This window comes from Aphelocoma coerulescens, unplaced genomic scaffold (assembly GCF_041296385.1).
Source record: "Aphelocoma coerulescens isolate FSJ_1873_10779 unplaced genomic scaffold, UR_Acoe_1.0 HiC_scaffold_77, whole genome shotgun sequence".
Lineage (NCBI taxonomy): Eukaryota > Metazoa > Chordata > Aves > Passeriformes > Corvidae > Aphelocoma > Aphelocoma coerulescens.
Window position 1 is genome coordinate 1,194,160 of NW_027184063.1, and position 20,696 is coordinate 1,214,855.

The 20,696-nt window shown below is 52.6% G+C and overlaps 1 protein-coding gene and 1 pseudogene across 1 annotated transcript; both read left to right on the plus strand.

The window, feature by feature from the left end:
* LOC138102495 (zinc finger protein 208-like) overlaps nucleotides 1-20,696 on the plus strand; it is a 322,764-nt pseudogene that overhangs the window by 123,175 nt on the left and 178,893 nt on the right.
* On the plus strand, nucleotides 13,456-14,602 carry LOC138102512 (olfactory receptor 14J1-like). Its single transcript, XM_069000211.1, has one exon. It carries the CDS (start codon nucleotides 13,524-13,526, stop codon nucleotides 14,478-14,480), a length of 957 nt encoding a protein of 318 aa, XP_068856312.1. The 5' UTR covers nucleotides 13,456-13,523; the 3' UTR covers nucleotides 14,481-14,602.

Below are 20,696 nucleotides of genomic sequence, written 5' to 3' on the forward strand. Positions count from 1 at the left end.
TATGTGGTCTCCAGCTTGTCTAAAATAAGGGCTGAGATTTCCAGAGGGGTTGCCCAGACACCTGCCCCAGTTGCAGAAAATCCTAAGTGCTGTGGGGTATGGGAGGACATAGGCCTGACCCTGAAGCACTTTTCTGACCCAGGAGCCTGGAACCTCCCCCCTGAACAATTTCAGAATCCAGCTGAGGTGGGGAAGTATCTGAAGGAAAACTGCAATAACAACACTGATGAAAAGGAAAAGCTCATTGCCATGTGCTGGGTCCTGGCTAATGCTAACCGCACGCTGCTGGATTCTGTAGGGCAGAAGATACAGCCAGAGGGGCAGGAGAATAAGGCAGCAGACACCCCAATCACTCCAGCTGCAGCTAAAGCAGATGGGGAGCCTAAACCAACAACAATTGCCCCTGTCCAGAGAAAGAAACACAAAGCCAAATCCATTTGCCCACTGGATGATGATGATGGGCAGCCAGGACCTTCACAGCCAGCAGAGCAAGTGGAACCTGAAATCATTACCGAGTCCCTGTCCATAGAGAGCCTTCGTACCCTGAGGAAGGATTGCACCCAACGGCCTGATGAAACTATATTAAGTTGGATGGTCCAAATCTGGGACACTGCAGGCAATGGTACAATTCTGGATGGCACTGAAGCGAGGCATTTGGGGTCCCTGTCACGTGATCTAAGTATCGACCTAGGGATGACAAGGGGCCCTGAAGCTCTCAGTCTCTTGACACGGCTCTTAAGAAGGAAAGATGCCTGTGCCGGGAAGATCTCCAGAGTCAGCTAAACCCCTGCCAGACCAAGGAACAGGGGATCCAACGCCTGAGGGAACTGGCAGTGATAGAGATCATATTCTCAGATGACCAAGCAATTAGGAGCCCTGACATGGTAAAATGTACACCGGTGATGCAGCTGAAACTTGCACGACACACACCACCAGAATACACCCCTGCTTTAGCAATGATGACGTGGAATGACGGGGACGAGACAGTGAGTTCTGTGGTGAGGAGGCTCCGGGTGTATGCAGACACTGTGCAAGGCCCAACACAAGCAAGAATTGCAGCTGTGGAAAAGAGTCTGTCAGAGACCATAGAGAAGATGGAAGATAGGATGGACAAGACTCATCAGAAACTCAGGAAGGAGCTGAAAGAGGGCCTTTTCCAAATCGCATCAGTGCAGAGCAGGGGCCCTGTTACCAGAAGCAGACGTCCCACGGCTAGAAGAGAGGGAACACCCCAAGAACTGAACTATGGTTCTTCCTGTGTGACAGTGGGGAAGACATGAGGAGGTGGGATGGAAAACCAACTTCTGTCCTGGCAGCACGGGTGTGTGAATTGAAGGATGGTAATGCTGAGAGAGGAAGTTACCCCAGAAGGGAAGTAGCAAGAGTTTTGAATGATAACCAGCACTAGAGGGGCCCTGCCTCTAGCCAGGTAGAGGTCAGGGAAAATTGCATCTTTTGGACAGCGTGGGTCCGATGGCCTGGCACATCAGAACCACAGAAATAGGAAGCCTTGGTTGGCATGGACGTGCAGTGCACCTTGATTCCATTGCGACACATCAGGGCAGAGCCGGTTTCTACTTCTGGAGTGACAGGGGGATCGCAGCAGTTGACCCTGCTTGAAGCTGACATGAGCCTAACTGGACAAGAGTGCAAGAAACATCTCATTGTGACTGGCCCAGGGGCCTTGTGTATTCTGGGCATAGACTTTCTCCGGAGTGGGTATTTCAAAGACCTGAGGGGACTCAGGTGGGCCTTTGGAATCTGCTGTGGAGGCAGAGGGCATTAGGCAATTGAACACCTTGCCTGGGTGTAGCGGGTTGGGTTTGTAACCAGGCAGAAACACCAATTTAGTGCTTTGGTCCAAGATACTTGTGAGATAAGAATTAGGAGAAACGCAAAGCAGGCACCAAACTTGAGAGAATATAAAGAAGTTTATTAACTGACCTAAAAGAGGGGAAAAAAAATTATACCATTCCGATCGAACTCTCCTCCTCTGCCCACCTTCCTCTTTCTCCCACTGACAATGTAAAAAATGTCAACCCTTAAGATGTTCAGTCTGTTTACCACTTCCATAATAACCTTCTTCAGTCCATTTAGAAAGAGAAGTCTCTTCTTGCTTGTGCTATGAACACATTATCACAACGTGACAGCTGCCCACTTCCAAATATTGTTCAGTCCATTTAGGAAGAGGCCTCTCTGCTCGCATGTGTGTCCCTTCCCCTGACCTGCAGCTTTTCCCTCAACTGCTTTCGAGGGTTCAATCTTGAAGTTTTTGGGGTACTCCTTTAAGGTTGAGCTGTTCAGAAACAGAAGTTCTCTTCACCCATCTCTGGGAGCATTTCATCTCTAAGAACAGAGGCCCTTCTCCTTCCCTGGGAGCAAAGGGTCTTCCTCATCTTCATCTCTAGGACTATCTCTGGGAGCATCTCTAGGAACTGAGGTCTTCTCCTTTTCCATTTGGAGCAAAAGTCCTCATCGCTTCCATCTCTCCCTGTCCAAACTTCTCTTGAAATTACAGCTGCTTCAGCATCTGCCTATCTCAGCGCAGCTGCTTTTGCTCAGGAGTTGAACACTCCACCCCCCATATCTTCATGAAATTACAACAGGACACTCAGATATATCATAGCTTCACAACAGACTTCCAGCTTTAAGCATCTCCTCTCTCTCTTCCGCCAGGTTTTCAGCTCTTCACAGCACTAAAAGGGTTAATCTCACCTCGGCCTTGCAGCTGGAATGTGGCTTCTCGCTATTGGTCACCTGACCTCTGCCAGACAGTGGTGCCGCTTTTGCTGAAATCTTGGCCGCAGTGGAGGGGTGGGGGAGGGGGGAGCCGAGCCGCGCTGGCTGCCCACAGCCCTGCTGGGGGGGGGTGTCATCCTGGAGCCGTGGCCTGGCCCAGCCTGGCCCAAGAAGGCCTGGGCGTGGCCCACTGGCTCCCCACTCAGGCCCCGCAGCCACTTGTCCCAGCATCAGAAACGAGAGAGAGCTTGAGGAGGAGTTTGTCTATTCTTAAGTGTGGATCACAGAGGCGGTCACAATTTTAAGTGGCTTAAAGAATTGTCCATATTCAAACTGGCCATCTGATAGGTCCTGTGCAGTCATAGAGGAAGCTGTAAGAAGAACATCACTTCCGAGACCCAGCTTGCTAACCTATGACAACTGGGCTAACCAAGAATCCTTCTGCAGTTGGGCTCCTGAAAGTAGAAGAGCAGTGAGTGCCAATGGCCACCTCAACAGTGCATCACCGGCAGTACCGAACAAATAGAGATGCCATAATTCCCAGCCACACGACGATCCTGAACTGGAGAGCCGAGGGGTGGTCAGCACGACCCACTCACCCTTCAACAGACCCATTTGGTCTGTGCGCAAGTCTGACGGGGAATGGAGATTGACTGTGGACTATCGTGCCTTGAATGAAGTGACTCCACCATTGAACACTGCTGTACCGGACATGTTGGAGCTACAGTATGAGCTGGAGTCCAAAGCAGCGAAGGGGTACACCACTATTGACATTGCCAATGCATTTTTCTCCATTCCTCTGGCAGTAGAGTGCAGGCCTCAGTTTGCCTTCACTTGGAGGGGTGTGCAGTACACCTGGAACCGACTGCCCCAGGGGTGGAAGCACAGTCCCACCATCTGCCGTGGACTGATCCAGACTGCACTGGAAAAGATTGAGGCTCCAGAACATCTGCAGCACATCGACAACATCATTGTGTGTGGGAACATGACAACGGAGGTATTTGGGAAAGGAGAGAAAATCATCCAGATTCTCCTGGAAGTCGGCTTTGCCATCAAGACAAGCAAAGTCAAGGGACCTGCTTAAGAGATCCAGTTCCTGGGGCTGAAGTGGCAAGATGGACGGCATCAGATTCCCACTGAGGTCATCAAGAAGATCACAGTGATGTCTCCACCAACCAACAAGAAGGAAACACAAGCTTTCCTAGGTGTCATAGGCTTTTGGAAGATGCACATTCCTGAGAACAGCCAGATCGTGAGCCCTCTCTAGCTGGTCACCTGTAAGAAGAATGATTTCTACTGGGGCCCTGAACAGTAGCAAGCCTTTGCCCAGATCAAGCAGGAAATCACTTATGCAGTAGCCTTGGGCCCAGTAAGGACAAGACCAGAGGTGAAGAACGTGCTCTACTCTGCAGCCGGGAACAATGGTCTGTCCTGGAGCCTGTGGCAGAAGGTGCCTGGTGAGACTTGGGGTCAACCACTGGGATTCTGGAGCCAAAGCTACAGAGGCTCAGAATCCCACTGCACTCCAACAGAGAGGGAAATCCTGGCAGCCTGTGAAGGAATCCAAGCCGCTGAGGAGGTCATTGGCACCGAAGCACAACTCCTCCTGGCACCCCGACTACCGGTGCTGGGGCGGATGTTCCAAGCAAAGGTTCCCTCTACCCACCACACCACCGATGCTAGATGGAACATGTGGATTGCTCTCATCACACAACGCGCCTTGGAAACCCAAATTGCCCTGGGACCTTAGAAATAATCACAAATTGGCCCAAATGTGAAAGCTTTGGTCTCAGTGACGAAGAAGAACAGGAACAAGTGACATGCGCTAAGGACGCTCCACCGTACAACCAACTGCCAGCGCAAGAAACACGCTACGCTCTTTCCACTGATGCTTCTTGTCGCATTGTAGGGATGAAATGAAAGTGGAAAGCAGCCATATGGAGTCCCACACAACAGCTTGCAGAAGCCACTGAGGGAGAAGGTGGATCGAGCCAACTTGCCGAACTCAAAGCCATCCAGTTGGCTCTGGACATTGCTGAAAGAGAGAAGTGGCCAGAGCTCTACCTCTACACTGATTCATGGATGGTAGCCAATGCTCTGTGGGGGTGGCTGGAAAGGTGGAAAAAGGCACACTGGCAGCTCAAGGGAAAATCAATCTGCGCTGCTGATGAGTGGAAAGACATTGCCACTTGGGTAGAGAAGCTACCTGTGAGAATCCGCCATGTAGATGCCCATGTCCCCAAGAGTGGGGCTGATGAGGAACACTGAAACAATGAACAGGTAGATCAGGCTGTGAAAATAGAGGTGTCCAAGATAGATTTGGGTTGTCAGCACAAGGGAGAGTTGTTCCTAGCTTGATGGGCCCATGATGCCTCAGGCCATTAAGGCAGAGATGCCACCTGTAAGTGGGCATAAGGCTGAGGGGTGGATCTAACCATGGACAGTATCTCCCAGGTTATCCATGGCTGTGAGACATGTGCTGCAATCAAGCAGGCCAAGCGGGTGAAGCCTCTGTGGTATGGTGGGCGATGGTCTAAATACAAGTATGGAGAGGCCTGGCAGGTTGATTACATCACACTGCCTCAAACCTGCCAAGGCAAGTGCTATGTGCTCACAATGGTGGAAGCCACCACTGGATGTTGGGGTCCCTCCCCCCTGCCATGGAGCCCTGGGAGAGGGGCCCTGGGGGGAAAAACACGGGGTTTCCCTGCCCCTGGTCAGCCTCATTCCCCATTGGTTGTTTTGTGCTTCCCTGTGTGGCCAAGAACCCTCGGGTCCCATGACTGGAGGACTTCCTCAGCTGAGCCCCAGCCATGCGGCTGGATAAATAAACATCTCTGAAACATCTACCACAAATCTGTCCATATATATTTTTTTCCACGGGACTCCTGGTTTGATATATGCGTGTTACAGTAATCCCCGCTGTAACAACTGGATGGTTGGAGACCTACCCTGCGCCTCACGCTACTGCCCGGAACACCATCCTGGGCCTGGAAAAGCAAGTCCTTTGGAGGCATGGTACCCCTGAGAGAATTAAGTCTGACAATGGGACTCATTTCAAGAACAGCCTTATCAACACCTGGGCTAGAGAACAGGGCATTGAGTGGGTGTACCACATCCCTTACCATGCACCAGCAGCTGGGGAAATGGAAAGGTGCAATGGCCTGCTAAAAACCACCTTGAAGGTACTGGATGGGGGAACTTTCAAAAACTGGGAGGTGTATTTAGCTAAGGCCTCATGGTTGGTGAACACCTGAGGCTCCACCAACCGAGCAGGGCCTGCCCAATCCAAACCCCTGCATATAGTAGGGACACGGTCCCAGCAGTGCATGTCAGGGGACTCTTGGGAAAAACTGTTTGGATTACTTCTGCATCGAGTCCAGACAAACCCATCCGTGGGGTTGTCTTTGCTCAGGGGCCAGGTTGTACATGGTGAATAATGCAGAAGGATGGAGAAACACGTTGCGTACTGCAGGGAGATTTGATGGTGGGTGAGAACCGCTTGTAATGTTGGAATGCCTGTACATGTTTGTTGAGTGTCACTGCCACTGTTTGTATATAGCTGTATAAATATGGATAAATATGTGTGTTTTGAGTTGAAATGTATTAATTTGGGCATTGAGCAGACAGTATGGAATAAGGGGTGGAATGTCCTGGGATGATGTTGTGAAGCCGCTTTATTCCTTAACCGTCTGCTCAATGCCCAAGGAGGCTGCATCTTTAAGATGGACCCCAGGGGCAGAGCCAGAGCCACAGGACCGAGTGGGGGTCGGTTGAATGGTGGGGGCCCAATGGTTCAGGGGCTTGGGGGTCTCGGCGGGGCCTGGGAGGGAGTGCGCTGGGAGCGCTGTGTGGCTCCTTGGGGTTTTGTTCTGGTTAGCTGGAAAAAGGTTCAGTTGGAGATTCCCTCCCCCTTGCCTCACTGCCTCCCTTCCCTTTCCTCTGGTCCGGGAAGCCTGCGGGGTGGCCCCAGCAGGCTCGAGGGATGGCCCCAGCTGGTCCGAGCCTCTGTGTCTGTTCCTTCTCTGGGCATTTGCTGTATTTTGAGGTTTGTTTTTTCCTGTTCTACCCTGTTTCCTTTTGTGTTAATAAACTGTTTGGGGTTTTTCCCACTGTCACTTGCTGTGAACAATTGGTCTCATTGGTGGAGGAAAAGGGAAGGGCCTTTTGCCTTTGGAGGAGACGCTCATTCTGGAGCACTTCTGATGCCTTAAGAGGCCTCCTAGAAACAGAGACTAGAAGGGAGTAAGGGAATAAAAGTAGGTATTTATTTGAAAGGCCTTCAAAGGTACCCCCTGGGGAGCCAGAGGCTAGTGCCAAGTTGGACCCCAAGATGGATGACAGCTCACAAGTTCTTCACACTTTTATAGGTTTGGTTCATTTACATAGCAGGCTTAATTCTCCAATTAAAGCTTCAGTTTAATGACGGCATTTTCCCTCTGCTTCCTCCCCTTAGAGGCTCTTTGGGTGATACTTTTTGGGCCTAGGATGGTCTGGGTGTCCTTGAAGAACAGGCCCAGAGAGGCTTTGTTATGTCTACCTAGCACGAGAGAGCAGAAATGAACAGGATACAAGAAACTTCCGAGTTACACACTAAGCAGTACAGAATTTGAAAAATAGAGAAGTTAAAACCTAAGGCATCACTTCCTCCTAAAATTTTGTCTCAAAAAACTGAGAGACTGGTCAAGGAGCAACCTGTGTCTTTCTAGGACAGGAATGTTCACTTCTACCAGTGATGGGTTTGAAGTCCAACAATCAGGAATCACCTCGATAGAAAGAGCAGTAGAAGAGCGACAGGAAGAAGAAAATTCTTCTTGGTGTCATTGGCTTCATGGCTGCCAAATTGGAGGCTGCTGGGCAATGCATTTGTGGCAGTCACTGTAATCACTGCAGTGTGAGCACTTGGTGTGTTATGATTCCATGTGAGAGCTCTTGTGACACTTTGTGCTGGGAAATGGAGCACTGAGACTTGTCTAAAAAGACACACAGTCTCAAGAAAAAAGGTGGATATGAATATAATAACAGAGAATAGCGACTAATTAGGCATGTTTTAAAAAGAATGTGAATTATAGCTCTGGGTAAAGAACTTGAAGAGAACTTAATTGAAGAACAAGAGGCGATGCTGTACTAGTTGGAAAACAAACTAGTGGGAGACACCAAGTCAGAATAACAATAGGAAAACAAAAATAAAGGCAGAAAACACTGGTTCAGACTGACAGAGTCAAGATACAACCTGAGTCCCTGTTAATCAGGGTGGTGGCAGCAGTCTGGTAGAATGGTGGCTGCAGTCCTCTGAAGTGGTGATGCTGTAGAAAAAAGGGGTCTGCTCTTCCTCAGGTCCAGTGGTGGCTGAGTAGCTCCTGTCCTCTGGAAATCCAGTGGAAGGGTAGTTTCTGGTGTTCAGAATCTCAGATTATATCCAGGATGGAATGCTTGGTTCCTCCCTCTGGGTGGAGCATCTCACAATGGGGTAATGAGTCATGAGGCCAAGTGTTGATTAGGCTCATTAACAGAAGATAGTCTGGAGGGAGTTATCTCTGAGTCATGGGGCAGGACAATGATGGGCCATTAACAGCAAGATAGTCTGGGGGGAGGAGGCAAGGAAACACTGCCCCACCTGGTTTCAACAGCTCATGAGGATGGTAATAGAACACACTGCAACCCAGGACAGATGCCTTTATGCCTAATACTTAAATCGAAGGTTCTATTATCGAAAGAATTGGTATGCAGGTTGTAATTCATCTGTAGGTCCAAGCACTGATTAAAGCAGCAAGGCCTGAACAACAGGCCCTGAGTCAAAGTTGACCTCTAGATGAACCTTCCAACCAAAAGTTATCTTTGTATCTGCTCATTCATGAAGCATTATGAGCAATATGATCTCTCTATGTGTTCATTGGTGAAAGGTGGATTTACCTTTCTGTGTTTGAAAACCAGACAAGACCCCATCTGGCCTTGTTTGGGGGTGAAGGATCAAAGTCAACTCCCTTGCTCCTCCTTGAGCCCTGGCCAGGCTTTGGGAGAAGCCAAAGAGAAGACTGAAACCAGATGTTCCCACACTTGAAGTGATGTCAGCTTGTTTGTTTGACAGTGTAAAAGCTGGGCCCTCTCACAGCGAGGGTGGAGCCTCGTTGCCTGCAAAGGTGGAGGCACTGCAGGAATTCCCAGTGTGCAGGAGTGGCTCTGCAGTCCTTGGCTGGGACAGTTTCCCCCAGCTGATGGGTGGGTCTGGCTGATGGTAAAGTCTGAGGGTTACAGGGGATGGAGCTTGGTTAATCACTGCAGGCAATCTTTGGCAGTGATGATTGGGGGCATTGCTGAGCTTAACCTTTTGTAATTCTTTGCTAATGATTGTGTGCTTTGCTAAGCTTCCCTTTTTGTAATTCTTTACAGTTTTGCATTATATAAATTACACAATTCCATCAGTTGGTGTCTGTGTCTGGTGCTGACTCTGCCCACTGGCAAAACAGGGCCCCGTCCTGCCTAAGAGTTACCTGGGAAAACACAAACCCTCACTCCAAATGTCCCCCCTTCCTCCTTGTTCCCCCCACTTATACACTGGCCATGATGTCCTGCGGTCTGGGATATCCCTGGGGTCAGTTGGGGTCACCTGTCCTGGCTGTGACCCCTGCCAAGCTCCCCCGCACCCCCAGCCCCTCCCCAGCATGGCCGGACGAGGGGCAGGAAAGGCCTTGGCTCTGTGCAGGCTCAGCAAGAACAAAACCATCTCCGTGTGATCAACGCTGTGCTCAGCGCAGACCCAAACACAGCCCCACAGAAAGGCCTGGCAAGGAAATTCCCTCTGCCACAGCCCACAGCAGCACCGTGTGGCAATCCACCATCACCACGGCTCCATGGGCTCCTTTCCATGCCCCCGGCCCTGGCCACGGGACCTTGGGCTGGTGGCCACGGCAGCCAACTGTGGCACGGGGCTCCGTGCCCATGTCCATGGCAGCAGTGCCCGGCCATGGGCCCTGAGTGCAGGTGACCGTGCCAATCCCCATGGCAGCAGGGCCAAGCGTTGGTGTCCGTGGCACCAAAGTGAGGAATGGGTCCCTGTGGCTGCTGCCGTGGCACCTGAGGGCATCAGCGAGTGTCACTGCAATTGTAGCTGGCACCAGCCCCGGCACCGCTCTGTCCTGAGGGCTGCCATGGCAGCCGAGGGCAGCCACAGGTCTGCGGGCAAGTGGCCACAGACCCTGACTGCAGAAATAGGCCCTGGATTGGTTTCCAAGGGAATTGGAACTGCTGAGGGTTGCCATGGCATCCAACCCCTGCAGTAGGGGTCAGTGTCCATGGCCACAGCATTGGTCAGTGTCCATGACCACAGTCCCTTGCAATGGCCCAGTGCAGGTTGGGATGATCATCCACCCTCACAGCTGACCCAGGCCATGCCTGGAGTGGTCTTGGTGGCACCTTGGGCTTGGCACACTTTGAGGAGGGTGCCTGTTTTCAGTGGGGAAACTTAGGAATTTCAGATTCTTTAAAAAAAAAGAAGAAAACCCCTCCTTGGCTGAGTGCAGCCAGTTCTCCAAGCAAAGCAGGTCCCAGGTGAGTGAGGAGAGACAGCATGGGCTTGGGGATGTGGAGCAGCGTTGTCCACACTGGGTCAGACCTCAAGGCACAGCTTCTGTGACCAGGCCAGACCTCCTGAGGAGAGACCCTGCACCAATAGCAATCACAGAATGCTGCAATCACCTCTTCTCTAAAGAGAACAGCAATGAAATACACCCCTTAAAACAAGAATACGTATTTATTGGAAGCTCTTTGAAATATTTCTCCACAACTGCAGAAGGAAACTTTCCTAATGAACTGCACTCGAGCAGAGGGAAATCAAGGCCGAGCCGCGGTTTGTCAGGACTTGCTTGATCCTAATGAGCCCCGTGGTGCATTTGATGCTGAGCCCTGGAACCTCAGGGCCTGAGAGGAGATTGCACAAACCTCTCATAGTGTTGGTATCAAAAGGGAAGCACCAAGTACTTACAAAACAGAAGCACCCTGAAGCATTAACGAGCCCCACTGAGTGTTGGTACTGACAAAGGCTCTCCAGGGACTAATTAAAGCAGATAATTGGGGGCCTGGATTGCACAAACCTCTCCTAGAGTTGGTATCAATAGGGAAGCACCAAGTACTTACCAAACAGAAGCACCCTGATGTTGCAAAATGAATCGACGACTTAGGTGAGGAGAGACATTGCAGGCAACCCATACGATTGATATATGCAAGCTCCGTTTATTAGCAATACAAAGGCACTTATATAGAGTATTGAATACAAGCTTATCAGTTCTATAATTAGTTGAAACTTATAAAAGCACATTCTGACCTCTACATAATTGGGTTAGATAAAAAGACTACATTTGGCAAGCTTCTTATTGTTTATGTTTTGTCTTGAGAGATCAAAGATCTTCCTCCCTTCTTAGGGATAGTCCATCTTATCAGCACAGCTGCACCTCTCAAAAACTCCCTTCTGGTTCCCAGGTTGGTTTCTCACACAGGGATTTGTCTCATGTAGAATTTTTCTCACACAGGCCTTTTTACTTGTACAGTTGGATTATTGATCCAATCATTCTATCAATGAGCCATGTCCGTGCTCCTCTAACCATTCTCCAATAACCTGAAGCAATAATGAGCCCCACTGAGTGTTGTTACTGACAAAGGCTCTCCAGGGACTAATTAAAGCAGATAATTGGGGGCCTTGATTGCACAAAGCTCTCAGACATTCCAAGGCAAAAGCCAAAGCCACAGTCCTTTGGAAAACCTGCAAACCCTGGGAGCATTCAGGAGCCCCCCAGGGCCATTCCTGACCAAGGCTCCCCAGGGACTCCTTCCAGCAGATCCCTGAGGCCACTGGGATGTGGGGGGGATGCTGAGGGCAGGACAAGGGGCTGACAGTGCCCAGCCTTGCTGGGGCTGTGCCCAGGAGGCCCCGGTGCCTCAGGACAAGGTGTCTCCTCACAGCCCTTGGTGGCCCAGATGCTGCTGTGCCCCAGGGTACCAAGACTTGGCTTCTCTTTGTCCACTCCTGTCCTCCCTGCCTCCAGTTCTCTGCTCTGACTGCAGCCTGGGGACACTTTCTCAGTCGTGTCCCTCACTGGGACCCATTAACAGTGTCAGGAACTTTGGAGTTTGAATCTGACTCAGAATTCTTGAGAGGTTTTTGCCAGTCCCTGTCAGGGACTGATGTTCAGGGCCTCAGCACCAAGCCCTGAGAAGGTCATTACAGTCCTTGTGCTGTATCTGTGCTGCTGAGCTGGGCCGGGCTCCTGGCACACAGGCAGCACTTGGCAAGCGGCAGCGCTGCAGAGAGACAGCTCTGGCCAGGAGCAGCTCCTGGGCACAGCCCAGCAGGGCTGGGGCACTGCCTGCAGCCAGCCCAGGCACAGCACAGAGGCTCACAGGGCTTCAACTCAGCCGGGGCTGGGAGCACAGAGCAGAGCTCACTGAGGGCTCACCAGAGCAGAAATCCTCAGAGAGTTTGAAACAGTCATCGTCTGGCTGTGGGAAGAGAAGCTGCAGCACCTGGAGGCATCTCCTGAAGCTGGCCCATCCCACAGCTTTTCAGAGCTTTGCAGAGCACTCCCAGAGTTGCTGCAGTCTGGGGGATGTGGCCCTAGGGCAGGGCTGGGTTTCCGTGCTGCAGCACCCGAGGCCCAGCACAAGGCAGCTCATGTTGCCAGGCTCTGCTGCAGGGCTGAGCAGCCGGGGCTGCAGCCAGGGGTGGCCAGGGCTGTCCTGCAGAGCAGGGTCCTGCAGCCCAGGGCGCTGTGCTGGGGCAGGGACTCTGCTGCCTGCCAGGGGCAGCTCTCAGCCGGCCCGGGGAGCTGCTGCCAGCGCTGGGGGAGGAGCAGTGGGGGGAAGGAGTGACCCTGAGCAGGGCAGGTGCTGCTGCTGAGAGCTGCTGGCTTTGGCAGGGCTGCTCCCAGCTCCAGACCAGCCTGGGCACAGCTCCGGAGGCACTTCCCAAAAGAAGGTAAGCCAGGGATTGCTGTCAAGATCAGGAGCGTTCCTGAACCTGTTTGGATTTCCTGCTTGGAGCAGGTTGGGAAGGTTGCGGGATGAGAGAAGCAGAACAGGAGTTGTAATTCCAGAATGACAGAACATTCTGAGTCTCTGCTATTGTCCTTGTTATTGTTATTATTATTACTCCGCTCACATTGTCACTGTTAATCTGGTGCTCTCAGGTGGGCTCTGGGATCTGCAGCAGCTGAGTCAGGCTCTGCCCTTGGGATTCCTGCCAGACAGGGCTGTCCATGGGAATGGGATGTCCAAGCTTCCCTGTGCCATGTTGGGCTGTGGGCAAAGCAGTCCATGGGAAAGGGGAATGAGCTGAGCCTCCCTCCCTGAGATACCATCGTGGGTACACCCATGGCTCTCCTCGCTGTGTCCTTCCAAGAACCTCAGAGAAGCAGGAATGATGTGTGGGTAGGAAAACCTTTCCTAAAACTCACTCCTGCCATCCCTGTCCTGTGGAACTGAGAGTAAAACTGCTACCAAGCCTTTCTAGGAGGGAGTCCACTGACAAATCCTGACTCTCCAGCCTTGTCCCTCTGCCACACGGCCACAAACCCAGGGCAGCGAGGCAGCAATGGCTCCTCGACAGCCCCCACGCACAGGCCTGGCTGCTCCTGGCACACTCAGACAGCACAAGTGGAGCTCAGGCAGGCAACTGGGTGAAGGTTTTCCCAGAGCAGGTACAAGGGTGGGGCAGTCCCAGCGGCACAGTCTGCAGGGAATGGCACAGGTTTGGCTCCAAGCAGCCTGTCCTGACTTGTCACTGTCCTTTCTCCATGAACAGGTGCCCATGGCCAGACACAGCAATGTCCAACAGCAGCTCCATCAGCCACTTCCTCCTGCTGCCATTGGCAGACACGCGGCAGCTGCAGCTCCTGCACTTCTGCCTCTTCCTGGGCATCTCCCTGGCTGCCCTCCTGGCCAACGGCCTCATCATCAGCGCCGGAGCCTGCGGCCAGCACCTGCACAGCCCCATGTTCTTCTTCCTGCTCAACCTGGCCCTCACCGACCTGGGCTCCATCTGCACCACTGTCCCCAAAGCCATGCACAATTCCCTCTGGGGCACCAGGCACATCTCCTACACAGGATGTGCTGCTCAGGTGTTTCTGATTGTCTTCTTCCTTGGAACACAGGATTTCCTCCTCACCCTCATGTGCTACGACCGCTATGTGTCCATCTGCAAAGCCCTGCACTACGGGACCCTCCTGGGCAGCAGAGCTTGTGCCCACATGGCAGCAGCTGCCTGGGCCAGTGGCTTTCTCACTGCTCTGCTGCACACGGCCAATACATTTTCTCTGCCCCTGTGCCAGGACAACGCCCTGGGCCAGTTCTTCTGTGAAATCCCACACATCCTCACGCTCTCCTGCTCCGACACATACCTGTGGGAATTTGGGCTTCTTGCTTTTAGTACTTCTCCTTTTTTGGGTTGTTTTGTGTTCATGCTTTTCTCCTATGTGCAGTTCTTCAGGGCCGTGCTGAGGATCCCCTCTGAGCAGGGCTGCCACAAAGCCTTTTGCATGTGCCTCCCTCACCTGGCCTCTCTGTTTCTCAGCACTGGCACATTTGCTCACCTGAAGCCCCCGTCCATCTCGTCCCCATCCCTGGATGTGGTGGTGTCAGTTCTGAACTCGGTGGTGCCTCCAGCCCTGAACCCCCTCATCTACAGCCTGAGGAACCAGGAGCTCAAGGATGCCCTGAGGAAAATGATGACTGTATCTTTTCAGAAGCAATAAACTCTCTCTTTTCTGCTCCAGAACCTTCAGAATGTAACTCTTTACAATCTCAGCTTTTTTTTTCCTATTTGTCCATTTTTTCATTGGTGCCTTTTTTTCTTCTTTTTCTAGTGTTATGCTGTTTTTTATAAAATCCTGTAGTACTGCTCTTAGCATTTCTACATGAACGTCTGCCTTTCTTTGGAAACACAAAGACTTTCAGGAGGCTTCTTCCCTGTGCATTTGAATCAAAAGGAGTGTCTGCCCTGACTTGTGTGTCCAAGGTTTGTTCCTCAGGCCTTCTCTGGCTCTGCAGGGGCAGTGCCTGTGGGCACAGCTGGAGGGAAGAGACTCCCAGCACAGCAGCACAGCCAGGGACAATGGCCCAGCCTCTTCCCACCTCTGCTCTTCCCAGCCCATGGAGCCCAGAGTCAATTTTGACAAAGTGGGGCCACTTCAGACAGAGGTGGTGTGGAAACAGTGCCACCACTCCTGGAACCCAGTGTCCATTGTGACACAGTGGGGTTTCATGGAACCCAGAACATCTTTGTGATGCAATGGAATCTCATGGAATCAAGGGCAGTTGTTATAGAGAGGGGCCTCATGGAACACAGTGGCCACAGAAACATTGCCAGGCCTAGTAGAAAGAAGGCGCCATTGTGGCACAGCAAGGCTTCATGGGACCTAGGAGAGCACAGGGTCACAATGGAGTCTCATGGAACCAGTGGTCAATTGTGACATGGCAGGGTCTCATGGAACCCAGATTCCACCGGGACATTGCCAAGGCTGGTGCAATCAAGGGTCCACTGTGACACAGAAAGGCCCCGTGGCACCCAGGAGACCAGTGTGGGGCAATGGATTCTCATGCAACCAAGGCGCCATTGGAACAAAGCCGGGCCTGAGGGCCAGCCAGTGCCACTGGGACATCTCCAGCCTTTGAGGAAGCAAGTGTCCATGGTGACACAGCACAGCCTGATGAATCACAGGAGAGCACAGTGACGCCATGGAATCTTGGGGAACCAAGTGTCCATTGTAAAGACAGTGGGGCCTCAATGAAGCCAGGAGACCATTGTGATGCAATAGAACCTCCGGGAAGCAAGTCTCAGTTGTTCCAAAGAGGGGCTGCATGGAAACCAGGGGAGCGTTGGAACACCGTGGAAACCGATGGAAGCAAATGTCCACTGTTTGATGTTGTGGCCTCACAGAGCACTGGAAGCCATTGACACACAATGGAAAAACATGGAACTACGGCTCCCTAGTGGCAGAGGAGGGCCTCATGGAACCAAGGAGACTTCTGTGATGCAATGGAATCTCAAGGAACCAAGGGTCAATTGTCAACACATCAGCCTCTCCTGAAACTAAGGAGAACATTGTGATGCAGTGAAATCTCATGGAACCATGTGTCAATTATGAACACAGCAGCGCCTCATGGAAGCCAGGTGCAACTGGAACCGTGCCATGGCTCATGGATGGAAGGGGCTATTGTGACACAGTGGGGCCTCTTGGAACCCAGGAAACCATTGGGGGCAATGGAATCTCATGGAACCACGGCTCTGTTGTGACACAGTGGGGCCTCTTGGAACCCAGGAGAACATTGTCACACAGAGATATCTCATGGAACTAAGTGTAAACTCTCAGCACAGCAGGATGTCACAGTCCAATCTTGAAAGGAATTAGAAATGCCTCTGTCCAAATTAAGGTGCAAACAAGACCAAGACCAAAGTCAATAGTACGGGCTTTATTTAATAGCAAATATGAGAGAGAGAGAGAAGAGAAAGAGATAGAAAAGAGGTTGGGGGGCAGAAAGAGCATGAGAGAGACAGATGAAAGAAAATACACCACTCCATGCATCCCACTGGGATCCCAATGATGCTCTCCAGCTGGTCTTTTTGGTGGTAAGAGTCCCCCTAAAAGCACAGAATCCAATGGATTAATATATGCTCAGGGCAGGTGGGAATACCCAGGTACCTCCCCTGGGGGAGGGCACTTGGACACTGTCTCTTGCAGCAGACTCTGGGTCTGCTGCATCACTTTGCATCATGTGCAGTCCTGTGGAGAAAAGCCTCAGGAATAAGTTTTGGGAGCACTTTGGGAGGTCTTTGATGGATTATGACACCCCCTCAGCTGCCTCTCATGTGAATATCCCGTGGATATGGCCTTTCCAGTGTTGGAGGTTTCCCAGCTGGGCCAGTTTGTGTAAGGGAGGATGGGTGTTCAGTACCTCTGACCAGAGGTAGCACCACAGACCTGAAACCTCCTTGTCCCCCTCAGTGGCAGGGGAGTCTGTGTAAACCTGTGTAGGCCCTCTGTGGACTGTGGTCTCCTCCACCCCAAACCCAGCCAGCCATGAAACTTTGTCAGGAAGGGCTTTTTGCCCATTATGCCTGAACTGTATAAAGGAGCTGCCACCACCCAAACACCCCCTGTCCCTGAATGTGCCTCCTGAGGGGAACTTTGAGCTGCAAGTTGAGCTAAGGAACCTTGAGATCAGGGAAAGGGGGAATCTTAGCCAGGGATCTCAGGTCTAGGGAGAAGGAAACAAGGCTGAGGGAGGAGAATGAATCCACCAGAAAGCCAAGGCCAGAGCTGTCCTGAAAATCAGCCCTGGCTGGGGGAGGCCCCAGCCCCCAGACCCATTTGCTGAGGCCAGGTTTGCACCCCCATCCCCCAACCAAGGGGGCAGGAGGAGAGTTTGGGGGTGTGGGGTAACCCCAGCCCAGGCGGAGTGAACACCACCCCCCTTACCCAGACTGGCTCAGGTGTGAAACCCCCACCCCGGGAAGGCCACACACACAGGGGACAGTGTCACACTCGCCCCTCCCCAGGGGAGGTCTCTGTCCCTGTCACTCCCTTGCTCTCCCCCATCTTCTCTTTCACAGGCTGGGCCCTTTGCCAAATATGAGAATCATTTTTCTCTTCATCCCTGTCACCTCTGTGACAGCTACACAGAGTTTATCCTTCCTTTAAATCATCTGTATTGGGCCAAACTTTCACTTTTCTTTTACAGGAACCTGCCAGTAGCTGAGCTGGAGTTGTGCGGGAACCACTGGACCTTTGAATTGCCACCATAACTGCTTGTGCTGTCGGTTCATTCATGGTTGGGGTTTGTCTGCGTTTTCATCACAAGTGACTTGTGGGAAGAGCAAACATTCCTCCAAGCATTTTAGGTAGAGTTAAGTTTGATTTCTGCCAAGTTTATTTTGTCCGGTGCCCAGGGGATGCTCAAGGGGTCTCTGTGCCTCTCTCCCTGGGGGATGCTGGGGAGGGGCTTGGTGGGGTTGTCCCTGTCCCTCTCACTCCAGGGCATTCCCAAGGCAGTGTCCCTGTCCCTTTCACCCTTGGGGATGCTCGGGCATCTCCAACCCTCTCGCCCCAGGGAATGCTTGTGCGGGACTGGCGACCAAGGGCTCTGTGTCCCTCACACTGCTGAGTGTGCTCAGGGGCTCTCCAACCTTCTCATACCTGGGGAGTCTGGGGGAGTCTCTGTCCCTCTCACCCCTGGGGTGACCCAGCCCAAGCACCATTGGGGTGAGAGCGACACAGACACCCCCAAACCTACACAAGCACCTCCCAAAAATCCCAAGGGGAGAAGGACAGAGACCCGCACCAGGCACTGAGTGGGGTGAGAGGGACAGAGACCATCCCCAGTCCGGAATCATTCCAAGACAAGAGAGGCTTGGAGACCCCCCCCGGGACTCCCCAGGTAGGAGAGGGATAGAGAAACTAAACTTGGGGGGGCAGCTGGGTGGTCCAAGATCCGGGTGCTGCCACGCTGCCCCTCCATTCCACACGAGCATTCCAGGAAGGCAGCCCTGAATGTGACCCTTGGGGGTCTGGGATCAGCCTTCACATCCCTGTGGGAGCAGCCACAGAGAGGACGAGAGACTTTCCCCCTCTTAGTCCTGTGGAAGGGTGAACCCCAGCTGCCCTTTTCTTCTGCTGCCTCCTCATCTCCTCGGCTGAGGATGTCAAACTCCCCAGGAGCAGGAAGAAGCCCATTCCGGGTTTCCTTGTGTCTGCAGCCTGGAACACCCACTCCGAGCAGAGCACTTGGGAAAGCCCTGCTGAATGACAGCAGGAGGAGGTTTGTGAGAAAGGCAGGAAATTGTATTTTGATAGGAAATCACAATTCCAAATTCTTTCTTTCTGTCACATTCATTTTCAGTCAGTTCTGGTCTGGTTTCCAGAGTGCCACCTTCTCAGCTGATTGTATTTGTGTTCTCCTTTCCCTTCTGCCTTTCTTTACCTCCTCTGTTTGGCTCTCAGTGTCTCTCTGGAGCCAGGGGAGATCCCACCAAAGGCCCTCCCCTGATTTTGTTCCCAATCCACCAGCTAAAACAACCATGGATGAGGTGATGAAGGCTGGCAGTGAAATGTCACTGGAAGATCTTGCAGCACTTGGCTTTTGGCTCCTTCCTGAGAGCTTTGCCTTCAAAGGCAGGAACATCTTCTCCTTGCTGGGAACTGGAATTCCAGATCCATGGAGGGTGTGCCGTGGATGCCAGAGGGGCATTCCCGAGGCTCGCAGGGTGCTGGTCCTGCCGTGCCTCCCACGGGAGCTTTGCAGGGCCAGGGGACAAGGTCCAGCAGCTGGGTGGGCTCCCAGAGCAGACAGCAAAGGCTGCTTTGCTGGACATTTCCCAGCACATTCCCAGCTGGAAGCAGAGGGAGGAAGGAAAGGCAAGCGAGTCCCTGCCAGAAGCCCGGAAGGATTGGGGTGGGAAGGGACCCTGCCCGTGGGTTAGTGGGCTGAAAGCCAAGTGGAGCAAGACCTTACAATGCCATCTCCCTGCCAGCCTGTGCTGCTGACAGGAGCAGGGTGCCACTTTAGCCCGCTGTGGGTGGGACCAAACTGTGCATTCCACTCCCCTTACCTTATTTCTGATGAGCTGTTCATGATGGGTCCTTTGCAGGAGCTGCCCAGTGCACCCCCAACCCCTCAGGCTATGAGGAGCTGGCTGTTAAATGAGATAAGGAAGGAGAGACAAACCTCTGCTGCATGACTCCGCTGTGATAACTCCCTCCGGAGTAGCAGAAGCAGCACAGTCCCACCCAGCCTGAGGGCTCACCTCTGCTTATGGCCCATCATGGACTGAATGGCCCCAGCACAATGGGCAGCTGCAAGGACTGAGACCATCAGGACTCCCAAAATATCCCATGACTCCCAGGATTACATCATTCTATTGTGAAACTGCCCGCCCTGGGGGAGGGGCTGAGCATTTCCCACCTGAACCTGAGCATATAAAATCTGGGTTTGAGGCCTTCTGGCAGCACTCAAGAGATCCAGGGCAGGAGCAGAACTCCAACAGGACTGTGGCCACTGCTGTCGACAAGACTGCACCCATCACTTGGACAGGACCCTCTCCACCACTGCGACCAACAGGTTTTGTTTTCTTTCCTTTTGCTTTGCATGCAGCAGGACCAGGTGGTGCTTAGCACAAGAACTAAGCACCACCGTTCTGCTCTTGTCCCAGGGTGCCTGGTTATACTCAGCCTTTGTGGGTTAGAGCTGTATCATGGTATTTCTTGTCATCTCTTTGGTGAATTGTAACTCCCACCTTCATCTCTCTTGGGGCAGATCAGTGGGGTTCATTTCTCATGCCAGTTAAAACCAGCATGGTGTTTGAGACGATTTTACAGTCATGATATGCCCGGTGACTTCTAGAGAAGGACTTGGGCAGGAGCAACCCCTAAGCCAACACACTCACGCCTTGTTTTTCCCTCCAAACCAGGATTTCCCACTCCCAAACCTTGGCCAGATGGAGGCGGAGGCTGTGAGAAAGAGGAAGATGCCCCAGAACACCCAGGCAGGTGAGGAGGAAGTCCCTGCCCCTTTCCCCCTCTCTCCTGCTCCATCTCCCAGCCCAGCATCGCCCCCGGCTGCAGGACAACCCCGCTGCCGACGCCGTCCTGCCGGGGACGGACTGGGGGGATCTCCTTCCCCTTCCCTGTGGCACGGAGGCAAATCCCATCCTCTCCTTGTCCTTCCTCCCCCAGACAAGGAACTGAGGATGGAGCCCAGGGAGGACAAATCCCTGCAGCAGAACCTGGTGGAAGAGGCTATTTTGAGCAGCTCCACAGTGCAGGAATCCAACGGGGAGGAAAACCACCGGAGATCCCGCAGGAGGAGGGGCTGCAAACACAGCCCAGGGAGTTGTGAGGAGGAAAGACCCACCCTGTGCCAGGAAGGCGGCCGGAGATCCAGCCAGCATTCAGACTTGGTGGTCCATGAGCAGC

Coding starts and splice junctions, on each gene's coding strand:
- LOC138102512 (XM_069000211.1), top strand. CDS start 13,524: ATGAACAGGTGCCCATGGCCAGACACAGCAATGTCCAACAGCAGCTCC.